We start from the raw sequence: 12649 nt of genomic DNA, 5'->3' as shown, positions 1-12649 counted from the left end.
TTTCCTGTCATGGCTCTCATTAATTTGAAAAGTTATAAATCACCTTACTTTTCATACACACTCTGTATACTGGAAGCAAAAACGGTCCTGCAAACTTACGGTGTTGAGTTAAAGAGTTGTTTAGAAACATTTTTAGTTTCTTGCAAGTTTTTCGTAACTTTTACCGTTTTCGAGTTATTTAGCTAAAACTCATTTCACGCAATAAATTTTAAAATCAGTTGAAATTGTGGTTTGAAATTTGAGCACCCTGTAACTCGGTTATTTTCGAGAGTTCCAGGAGGTTGAACCACTCAAATTAACCGTCTTGAGCTCTTCTTTCCAGTGGTGTTGAGCAAAAAATTCTATCTGAAAAATTGCGTACAGGGTGACCAAAAACAGTCAGTCACCATAATTTTTATGCACACTCTGTATACTGGAAGCAAAAATGATCCTGCAAACTTATAGTGCTGAGTTAAAGAGTTGTTTAGAAACATTTTTGGTCTCTTGCAAGTTTTTCGTAACTTTTACCGTTTTCGAGTTATTTAGCAAAAAACTGGTTTGAAGCGACAAATTTTAAAATTAGTTGAAATTGTGATTTGAAATTTGAACACTCTGTAACTCAGTTATTTTTGGGAGTTCAAGGAGGTTGAACCACTCAAATTAACCGCCTTGAGCTCCTCTTTCCAGTGGTGTTGAGCAAAAAAATCTATCTGAAAAATTGCGTACAGGGTGACCAAAAACAGTCAATCACCATACTTTTCATGCACACTCTGTATACTGGAAGCAAAAACGGTCCTGCAAACTTATGGTGCTGAGTTAAAGAGTTGTTTAGAAACATTTTTGGTCTCTTGCAAGTTTTTCGTAACTTTTACCGTTTTTGAGTTATTTAGCAAAAACTGGTTTGACGCAATAAATTTTAAAATCACCGGAAATGTGGTTTGAAATTTGAACACCCTGTAACTCGGTTATTTTCGGGAGTTCCAGGAGGTTGAACCACTCAAATTAACCGTCTTGAGCTCCTCTTTCTAGTAGTGTTGAGCAAAAAATTCTATCTGAAAAATTGCGTACAGGGTGACCAAAAACAGTCAATCACCATACTTTTCATACACACTCTGTATACTGGAAGCAAAAACGATCCTGAAAACCTATGGTGCTGAGTTAAAGAGTTGTTTAGAAACATTTTTGGTCTCTTGCAAGTTTTTCGTAACTTTTACCGTTTTCGAGTTATTTAGCAAAAACTGGTTTGATGCGACAAATTTTCAAATTAGTTGAAATTGTGGTTTCAAATTTGAACACCCTGTAACTCAGTTATTTTTGTGAGTTCAGGGTGGTTCAACCACTCAAATTAACCGTCTTGAGCTCCTCTTTTCAGTGTAGTTGAGCAAAAAATTCTATTTGAAAAATTGCGTACAGGGTGATCAAAAACAGTCAATCACCATACTTTTCATGCACACTCTGTATACTGGAAGCAAAAACGGTCCTGCAAACTTATGGTGCTGAGTTAAGGAGTAGATTAGCAACATTTTTCATCTCTTGTAAACTTTTCGGAACTTTCACCGTTTTCGAGTTATCTAGCAAAAACTGATTTGACGCAAGAAATTTTCAAATCAGTTGAAATTGTGGTTTGAAATTTGAACACCCTGTAACTCGGTTATTTTCGAGAGTTCCAGGAGGTTGAACCACTCAAATTAACCGTCTTGAGCTCCTCTTTCCAGTGGTGTTGAGCAAAAAATTCTATCTGAAAAATTGCGTACAGGGTGACCAAAAACAGTCAGTCACTATAATTTTTATGCACACTCTGTATACTGGAAGCAAAAATGATTCTGCAAACTTATAGTGCTGAGTTAAAGAGTTGTTTAGAAACATTTTTGGTCTCTTGCAAGTTTTTTGTAACTTTTACCGTTTTCGAGTTATTTAGCAAAAACTGGTTTGATGCGACAAATTTTCAAATTAGTTGAAATTGTGGTTTCAAATTTGAACACCCTGTAACTCAGTTATTTTTGTGAGTTCAGGGTGGTTCAACCACTCAAATTAACCGTCTTGAGCTCCTCTTTTCAGTGGCGTTGAGCAAAAAATTCTATATAAAAAATTGCGTACAGGGTGACCAAAAACAGTCAATCACCATACTTTTTATACACACTCTGTATACTGGAAGCAAAAACGGTCCTGCAAACTTACGGTGCTGAGTTAAAGAGTTGTTTATATACATTTTTGCTCTCTTTCAAAGTTTTCGTAACTTTTACCGTTTTTGAGTTATTTAGCAAAAACTGGTTTGACGCAATAAATTTTAAAATCAGCTGAAATTGTGGTTTGAAATTTGAACACCCTGTAACTCGGTTATTTTCGGGAGTTCCAGGAGGTTGAACCACTCAAATTAACCGTCTTGAGCTCCTCTTTTCAGTGTTGTTGAGCAAAAAATTCTATTTGAAAAATTGCGTACAGGGTGATCAAAAACAGTCAATCACCATACTTTTCATGCACACTCTGTATACTGGAAGCAAAAACGGTCCTGCAAACTTACGGTGCTGAGTTAAAGAGTTGTTTATATACATTTTTGCTCTCTTTCAAAGTTTTCGTAACTTTTACCGTTTTCGAGTTATTTAGCAAAAACTGGTTTGAAAATTTTCAAATCAGTTGTGGTTTGAAATTTGAACACTCTGTAACTCAGTTATTTTTGTGAGTTCAGGGTGGTTCAACCACTTAAAAGAACCGTTTTGAGCTCCTCTTTCGAGTGGTGTAGAGTAAAAAATTCTATCTTAAAAATTGCGTACAGGGTGACAAAAATAGTGAACCACCATTGTTTTCTTCGGAAAAACGGTCCTGCAAACTTACGGAACAAATTTGTACAGTTAAAATGCTCACGTGACCTCGGAGAGTCGAAACACTATGGAAAATAGTGCGACGTTGCCAAAATTAGTAAACCCTGTAATTCAAACAAAATCAGTGATTTTTTAACTGATAACCGCATTTGAGGAGTAGTGCAACGTTGCCAAATTTTTCACCCTGAGAAAACCCAAAGTGACTTATTGTAAAACAGAGCGACGTTGTCAAACTTTCCAAACTCGAACTGAAAATATTTCAAAAATTTGGTGACAGTCTCAAGATCTTGTTGTTGGATCACCTTGTATATGTATAAATATATGAAGGATGCTGAAAATTGGTTCTGTCGCCTTTAAAACACCTTTATAATAACGCGACTAAAAACGAAATTACTCGACAAAAACCAATTGAGGTCACATATTATTATTATTGATTGAAATTTAGTAACTAAGTGCTATTACATGTATGATGTTTTAATTTTTTTTTTCCACGCACAACGTCACACTTATCCTACTTTAAACAAATTGAAACGGTTTTGCAATAATGCAAGCAATTTATTTTTAATTTCGTTCGGAAAAAACTGATTATTCATTAATAATATTTAGCAGTCTCGAAGGTTTTCCCAATAATTTGGTTTGGTTTGGTCATAATTTTTTATTTAATTGAAAAAACTATTTTCAGGTAAAATCTTCGAAAACCTCTCGCTGGCAACGCCGCCGCAACGACCGTCACTCAGTGAACCGCCCACGCCCCCATCCACGCCCCTCTCCCCGAAAACGGCGCCCGAATCGTCGCGCAGCACCCCCTCGGCCACGCCCTCTAGTCATTTCGGTCCAATCGGACTCAAACTACCTCACTCGGCCACGCCCACCAGTTTGAGTGGGCGTGACTCCAAGACTCACAGTTTTTTCAGGGGTGGATTGAGCAACGGGGAGGGCGGAGACTATGGATCGTTTAGCGAAGGCAAAAACGATCAAAACGAGGATCAAGGAAGGCTTACGGTAAGTGTAATTAAACAATTTTAGGATAATTGTTGCATTTCTCACAGTTTTCTTCTAAATAACCGTGTATTAAAGCTTAAATTTGGTTTTTTTAAGTGTGACCAACTAAAAGTGAATTAGTTTGATGAATAGTGAGAACCAACCAACTAATTATGTGTACAGTTGGGATTTTATGTTTTCTTGCCATTTTGTTGATACTCGTTTTACAAGATTTTACATGTTTTATGTAAATCACTGTAAAGATTAGACTGATTTCCAATTAATTGCAATGTACTCTATTTTTCATTATATTTCAGGGTATTTTTTCGGGAAACTTGGCCTTTTCCCACTTGATTAAGACTGAAAGTTCATCCCCTCCACCTATGGAGTCGCCTTTAAGTGGTAAGTTGTACTTTACTATGGAAATGGGTGTGGCTGTTAAAAGCCACGCCCCCCCCTTGTTAGGCTTTACTGTTAGGAATACAATAATTTCAACGTTGCCAGATTTCTTATTGTAAAAAATTCTTTGTTGCGCAGTTTCTTGAGTTTCTTATTTGGCAACATTGTTAAAAAATGATTTATCTCTCTAATTTTTTAGCAAATTTGCTGGTCTACGTAAATAAAATCAAAAATGTAATGCCACGCCCCATTGGAGGCAATGTTGCCAAAATATTAATTTAGCTTATTAACACTCTATTTTGTATTACAATTACTGCATCGTTGCCAAGTTTCCGATACCAACATTTTTCAATAACATAAGAAGCAGGGTAAGTGATTTTATTATTAAGCGTTGGAAACACCGCTGTTAAGACGCTTTTCTATTGGCAACATGGTTTTGAAATAGAAGCTCTCTATTGACACTTAAAGCACTGTAATTTAAATAAGCACACTGGCAACATTGTTTAGTTACACTTCTATCCAATCTGACTACTTTTGTAACTTTGTAACTAAAAAAGGAATGCCAAAAGCTACAAATTGATATATTGAATCACCCTGTAACTGTTAAAATGACGGAGTTATTGGAAGTTAAAGTGAAAACTGTCAAATTTGGTTCACTCACTTTTTAGTATTAAATAACTCAGTTAATTGACATTTTGACTACAAATAGTATAGAAAGTGATGGGAAGAGGGTGTCAGGGGCTACACAAAGATATATTGAATCACCCTATAACTGTTAAAATAACGGAGTTATTGGATGTTAAAGTGAAAACTGTCAAATTCGGTTCACTCACTTTTTAGTATTAAATAACTCAGTTAATTGACATTTTGACTACAAATAGTATAGAGAGTGATTGAAAGAGGGTGTCAGGGGCTACACAAAGATATATTGAATCACCCTATAACTGTTAAAATAACGGAGTTATTGGATGTTAAAGTGAAAACTGTCAAATTCGGTTCAGTCACTTTTTAGTATTAAATAACTCAGTTAATTGACATTTTGACTACAAATAGTAAAGAAAGTGATCAAAAGAGGGTGTCAGGGGATACACAGAGATATATTGAATCACCCTTTAACTGACAAAATAACGAAGTTATTGGATTTTAAATGAAAAACTGTCAAATTTGGTTCACTCACTCTTGAGTGTTAAATAACTCAGTTAATTAACAGTTTGACTACAAATAGTATAGAAAGTGATCGGAAGAGGGTGTTAGGGGCTACACAGAGGTATATTGAATTACCGTGTAAGTGACAAAATAATCGAGTTATTGGAAATTGAAAAATGCCAAATTCAGATCACTTTGTCTTTATCTAAACAACTTAATTAATTGACATTTTTACAAATAGTATATAGGGTGATCAGAAGAGGGTGTCAGGGGCTACAAATTGATATATTAAATCACTCTGTAATTGTTAAAAAAATATCGAATTACTGGCTGTTAAAATGAAAACTGTCCAACTCAGTGCACTCTGTCTTTATAGTCGAAATTCGCTTGAAACTAAGAACCGCACTAATCTAATTTGCCATTTAAATTGCCAGTGAATGTAATCGCAAATACACCTTATTAACGAACAAGAAATAATTTTTGTTTTAAATAATAGATTTTGTTAGTTGCCACATACTTACATCAAAAATGACAAAAATAGGTATTTGGCAACAATGCAGCAAAAGCAAAACGCACTATGATGTTATTGTGTACTAAGGTCGAAATTGGCTTGAAACTAATGACCGCACTAATGGAATTGGTCATTTACATTTCAAACAAACGTAAGCGAAAATGAGCTTTACTGACAAATAATTAGTAGAAATTGTAGATCCAATGAGTCAGTGTCGGTTTTTAAAAAAGAAGATTCATCTAACGAAGTAAACAAAATATGATTTCTTTTAACAAACCCAATGAGGTTTTATTAAGCCAGAAGAATGCGTTATTTTACTACCGTCACAAAAACCGACTAAATTGACTTAAATTGCCTCTGACATATTTGATTTAATTCGCTTAAACTGACTCCCAATTTATTATTTAAATTTTTCACATCTCTTGTCGTCCTTTAAAAACAATTTGGTTTTATTGCTCGCATTAAACTCAGTTCTATCAGCTGGTTTGTTTTTTTCTGATCATTTCTTTCACGTGTTTTATGGCACAAGTGCCGTAGAGAAATTTGACTTCTCGGTAAAAGCTTATTTAACAATGGCAACGCCAATAAAGTCTAAAAGTGACAATAAAACGGATTTTGCAGAAACGTTTTATAGGTTTTCTCTATAAGAAACACTTTATTACTGAATTTACACCGCTAGAAGTCTGACGCTGTTAAACTCTACATCCCATTCAAAAGTCGGACGTGCTTTTAAATGAAATGGCGAGATTTCCGTATCGTAATCGTCCCATATATTCAGAAAACACACTTGTACAAACATAAAAGCCTTTCAAAACCCACCTAAACAGAAAAAAGAGTTAAGATTTTACGGAAGTTTCGGCTTTATTCCCCCCGTACATAAAGGCGCTTTTGTTGGCCCCCCCCCCGTATACAATTCGAATGCTTCGCTTTAATAAAATTGAATTATAAATTCGACCCCTTTCAGGGTTTTTTTTTTTGCTCCCATCAAACATCTGGCCCGACTGATTTTTAAAATAAATTTCAATGTGACGTATTAGTGTTTGTGGCGTAAACCAGTGTTGCCAAGTCAAAATATTTAATAGCGGTAGATTAATCGGTCAAAAAACGGTAGATAACGATAGATATCAAAAAATAAACAATTTACGTAAGAAAAACAACATTGATTTTTCATTATTATACAGAATGTTTTTTTTTAATCATCTACATTGAAAAACAATGACAATATAGAAGATAATTTAGCTAGCAGTATTAAAACTGATATTTTTAAGATCACGTGACTGTTTTTACAGTGAAACGTGACGAATTTGAATTATCAAATAAAAAATTTTTTTTTAAAGACCTAGTGACTCTTTTTAACGCCAAAACGGAATTCTAAAGATCACGAAACTGTTTCAAATGGCAAAATCGTATTCGAAAATCACGTGATAAGACGGGTTTCAAATTGTCTTTCTGGTAATTCAAATTTTGACACAGCTTTTCTTCTTGACTGTACAAAGTTTTGTAGTGTTTTTTTATGTTATTGGATAGGAAATTTAATGAGAATTCTAAAAATGTGCTTAAAACCAATATTTTCTCACTCCAAGTGAGTTTTACAGGAGATTGTGTCCCTGACTGTCCTTTCAAAACTGTATTTTGTAGCAGTTTAAACTTTGACGCAGTTTTTGTCCCTGACTGTACCGAATCTTATAATGTTTTTTAGGTTATTGGATAGGAAATTTAATGAGGATTCTAAAACTGTGCTTAAAACTAATATTTTCTCACTCCAAGTGAGTTTTACAGAAGATTTTGTTCCTGACTGTCTTTTCAAACTGTGTTTCTGGCAGTTCAAACTTTTACACCGCTTTCCTCCCTGACTGTACTAAATTTTTTTAGTGTTTTTTCATGTTATTGGATAGGAAATGTAATGAGGATTCTAAAAATGTGCTTAAAACAGTCAATTTCTCACTCCAAGTGGGTTTTACAGGAGATTTTGTTCCTGACTGTCTTTTCAAACTGTGTTTCTGGCAGTTCAAACTTTTACATCGCTTTCCTCCCTGACTGTACTAAATTTTTTTAGTGTTTTTTCATGTTATTGGATAGGAAATTTAATGAGGATTCTAAAAATGTGCTTAAAACAGTCAATTTCTCACTCCAAGTGGGTTTTACAGGAGATTTTGTTCCTGACTGTCTTTTCAAACTGTGTTTCTGGCAGTTCAAACTTTTACACCGCTTTCCTCCCTGACTGTACTAAATTTTTTTAGTGTTTTTTCATGTTATTGGATAGGAAATTTAATGAGGATTCTAAAACTGTGCTTAAAACTACTATTTTCTCACTCCAAGTGAGTTTTACAGAAGATTTTGTTCCTGACTGTCTTTTCAAACTGTGTTTCTGGCAGTTCAAACTTTTACACCGCTTTCCTCCCTGACTGTACTAAATTTTTTTAGTGTTTTTTCATGTTATTGGATAGGAAATTTAATGAGGATTCTAAAAATGTGCTTAAAACAGTCAATTTCTCACTCCAAGTGGGTTTTACAGGAGATTTTGTTCCTGACTGTCTTTTCAAACTGTGTTTCTGGCAGTTCAAACTTTTACACCGCTTTCCTCCCTGACTGTACTAAATTTTTTTAGTGTTTTTTCATGTTATTGGATAGGAAATTTAATGAGGATTCTAAAAATGTGCTTAAAACAGTCAATTTCTCACTCCAAGTGGGTTTTACAGGAGATTTTGTTCCTGACTGTCTTTTCAAACTGTGTTTCTGGCAGTTCAAACTTTTACACCGCTTTCCTCCCTGACTGTACTAAATTTTTTTAGTGTTTTTTCATGTTATTGGATAGGAAATTTAATGAGGATTCTAAAAATGTGCTTAAAACAGTCAATTTCTCACTCCAAGTGGGTTTTACAGGAGATTTTGTTCCTGACTGTCTTTTCAAACTGTGTTTCTGGCAGTTCAAACTTTTACACCGCTTTCCTCCCTGACTGTACTAAATTTTTTTAGTGTTTTTTCATGTTATTGGATAGGAAATTTAATGAGGATTCTAAAAATGTGCTTAAAACAGTCAATTTCTCACTCCAAGTGGGTTTTACAGGAGATTTTGTTCCTGACTGTCTTTTCAAACTGTGTTTCTGGCAGTTCAAACTTTTACATCGCTTTCCTCCCTGACTGTACTAAATTTTTTTAGTGTTTTTTCATGTTATTGGATAGGAAATTTAATGAGGATTCTAAAAATGTGCTTAAAACAGTCAATTTCTCACTCCAAGTGGGTTTTACAGGAGATTTTGTTCCTGACTGTCTTTTCAAACTGTGTTTCTGGCAGTTCAAACTTTTACATCGCTTTCCTCCCTGACTGTACTAAATTTTTTTAGTGTTTTTTCATGTTATTGGATAGGAAATTTAATGAGGATTCTAAAAATGTGCTTAAAACAGTCAATTTCTCACTCCAAGTGGGTTTTACAGGAGATTTTGTTCCTGACTGTCTTTTCAAACTGTGTTTCTGGCAGTTCAAACTTTTACACCGCTTTCCTCCCTGACTGTACTAAATTTTTTTAGTGTTTTTTCATGTTATTGGATAGGAAATTTAATGAGGATTCTAAAAATGTGCTTAAAACAGTCAATTTCTCACTCCAAGTGGGTTTTACAGGAGATTTTGTTCCTGACTCTCTTTTCAAACTGTGTTTCTGGCAGTTCAAACTTTTACACCGCTTTCCTCCCTGACTGTACTAAATTTTTGTAGTGTTTTTTCATGTTATCGAATAGGAAAATTAATGAGAATTTCAAAAATGTGCTTAAAACAGTCATTTGCTCACTCCAAGTGGCTTTGAGAAGCTTTTGTCTCTAACAGTCAAACTGTGATTCAAAGTTGCAAAAATCAGAGTTTATAAAAGTTTTTTTGCATTATTCCATATAAAACGTATTTTTAAGTTTTATGGCAGTTATTTTAGCTAAATTATCCTCCAAAAACCATGTAATATGTCATTAATATCAACTGTCAAATATTGCAGTTTAACACAGTTTTCGAAACAATACGTGTTTCTGGGATTTATGACATAAACGTCATAGCTAGTACAATTCGTGACCCACCTTTGTGCAAGCACAGGAATTAAAAGCTTTTCGACGTTGCCAAACTTCGGCAGCGTTGATTTGAATGTAATTTTTAAGACTTTTTTTACGTGAAAAAGGCGTTTTAGAGTCTGAAAAAGTGAACTTTTAATATAAAGTGATTATTAGAGTTGCTGGTCTCTTGCAAACAAATTTCTAGTGACATACACCAGTAAAAATTGTTGCACTATACAAATGTTAAAAAAACACAACACAACACTAGTTTAAGAAACAAATTCCTTCAAGTTTTCGTTCTTCTAGTAAAAAACAGTTATTAAAGCTCAGTTTCGCTTATTACCATGTTGGGTTTAAAGGGTAAATTTCGTTACGTTAGCAGTTTGTCGCAAGCGAATTTCGACCTTCTCGACATAGAAAACTTTAACAAAAAAAAACAATGAATTCTACTACTTGTACTCTAAAAAGTATTATTCGATTAAGTGACCAGGTAATATAGTTTTGACTTGTTAGCAAAGAAAACCTCAATTTTTTCTATAATTTCCAGAAAACACATTGGAGTTATTTAAATCAGCAAACCACTTGTAACAATAGTTGCGGTATTACTAATTATTTGGCAAAGTGTATTATTGGCAAATTAAACTGGTAGACAACAATGTAGCGGTTGTCGCGGTAGTAAAACAAGTTTTTCCGTGCAAAACCGTGAAAAAATGCAGGACCGTAAACGTCCGAAGATTTACTGTTCGGACTTTACGAGGACCGTACTTTTTCGGTTTTGAGTGTAGGAAATTTATACTCTCCGGTTTGGCAAAAATGTGATGACTCGTAAATTGCGCATTATTTTCCTTTAGTTTTCCAAGAGTTGTGTGGTGCAACACAAGTTGTGCGTGTCGCTTAATTTTAACCCAAACAATTAATCAGTCGCATAAGTTGACAGGTTACTTATGAAACATTTCCAGAATGTCCTAAACCGCAATTGCGGAAAGGATTTTTGGCTTTTGTTCATTTATTTCGTGCGACCGACCGTGACTCTGTCGTATACTGATGCAGACGATACGGATATGTATGCGAATGTGGATCGTTTTGTGTGTGTCAGTCATTTCGGTGTGGAATTTTACGTTGAAAAAAACATTGAAATAGGCAGTTAATTATTGCCGAAGAACGAAATTCTGCGAGGCTTTTAAAAGAAACGGCTTGTCCGAAGATTTCGATACGATGCGTGAAAGCACGTTTGAGACGATATTTTCAATTTTCCCCGAAACCCTACATACAATATGATTTTTTTTGTTGTTTTTAGTGACTGATAAATACAAAATTTGGCTACTAAACGAGAAACCTATAGGGAAATCAAAGCAATTATAGGATTACGTCACAGCTGAAAAAACTGCTTGGGGTGTATTTTAGACATTTTTCATGTTGATATTTTCAACCAGATAAAAAGCAAAGTGTGCTCAGTTGGTCAGAAAAACCACCATCGGTATATCAACAAATCAAAGATTATTTGTATTTGCATGTATTTGGCAACGTTGCAGCATTGCTCCTGCTGTGTCAAAGTTTGAACAGCCAGAAGCAACGGATAGTCACGGACAAAATCTCTCGTAAAACCCACTTGTAGGGAGAAAATGACTGTTTTAAGCACATTTTTGGAATCCTCACTAAATTTCCTATCCAATAACCTCAAAAAACACTTCAAGAATTGGTACAGTCAGGGAGAAATGCTGCGTCAAAGTTTGAACTGCTAGAAACACAGTTTGAAAGGACACTCAGGGACACAATCGCCTGTAAAACCCACTTGGAGTGAGAAAATGACTGTTTTAAGCACATTTTTGGAATCCTCACTAAATTTCCTATCCAATAACCTCAAAAAACACTTCAAGAATTGGTACAGTCAGGGAGAAATGCTGCGTCAAATTTTGAACTGCTAGAAACACAGTTTGAAAGGACACTCAGGGCACAATCGCCTGTAAAACCCACTTGGAGTGAGAAAATGACTGTTTTAAGCACATTTTTGGAATCCTCACTAAATTTCCTATCCAATAACCTCAAAAAACACTTCAAGAATTGGTACAGTCAGGGAGAAATGCTGCGTCAAAGTTTGAACTGCTAGAAACACAGTTTGAAAGGACACTCAGGGACACAATCGCCTGTAAAACCCACTTGGAGTGAGAAAATGACTGTTTTAAGCACATTTTTGGAATCCTCACTAAATTTCCTATCCAATAGCCTCAGAAAACACTACAAGAATTGGTACAGTCAGGGAAGAAAGCTGCGTCAAAGTTTGAACTGCTACAAAACACAGTTTGAAAGGACAGTCAGGGACACAATCTCCCGTAAAACACACTTGGAGTGAGAAAATTACTGTTTTAAGCACATTTTTAGAATCCTCATTAAATATCCTATCTAATAACCTAAGAAACACTACAAAATTTGGTACAGTCAGGGAGGAAAGCGGTGTCAAAGTTTGAACTGCCAGAAACGCAGTTTGAAAAGACAGTCAGGGACAAAATCGCCTGTAAAACTCATTTAGAGTGAGAAAATGACTGTTTTAAGCACATTTTTGGAATCCTCACTAAATTTCCTATCCAATAGCCTCAGAAAACACTACAAAAATTGGTACAGTCAGGGAAAAAAGCTGCGTCAAAGTTTGAACTGCTACAAAACACAGTTTGAAAGGACAGTCAGGGACACAATCTCCCGTAAAACACACTTGGAGTGAGAAAATGACTGTTTTAAGCACATTTTTAGAATCCTCATTAAATATCCTATCTAATAACCTAAGAAA

General features: G+C 34.8%; 1 protein-coding gene across 3 annotated transcripts in view; it reads left to right on the top strand.

The window, feature by feature from the left end:
• LOC145727339 (zinc finger protein castor homolog 1-like) overlaps positions 1-12649 on the top strand; it is a 108207-nt gene that overhangs the window by 56684 nt on the left and 38874 nt on the right. For all 3 annotated transcript variants that reach the window (XM_081976911.1, XM_081976910.1, XM_081976909.1), the window contains exons 4-5: positions 3481-3800; positions 4097-4181. In XM_081976911.1, coding sequence (XP_081833037.1) covers positions 3481-3800; positions 4097-4181 — 405 coding nt within the window. The remainder of the gene's footprint in view (positions 1-3480; positions 3801-4096; positions 4182-12649) is intronic.

This window comes from Ips typographus, linkage group LG3, assembly GCF_016097725.1.
Source record: "Ips typographus isolate SLU linkage group LG3, UJ_Ityp_2.0, whole genome shotgun sequence".
NCBI classification, from domain to species: domain Eukaryota; kingdom Metazoa; phylum Arthropoda; class Insecta; order Coleoptera; family Curculionidae; genus Ips; species Ips typographus.
This window is presented reverse-complemented; position numbering and strand designations above follow the sequence as displayed.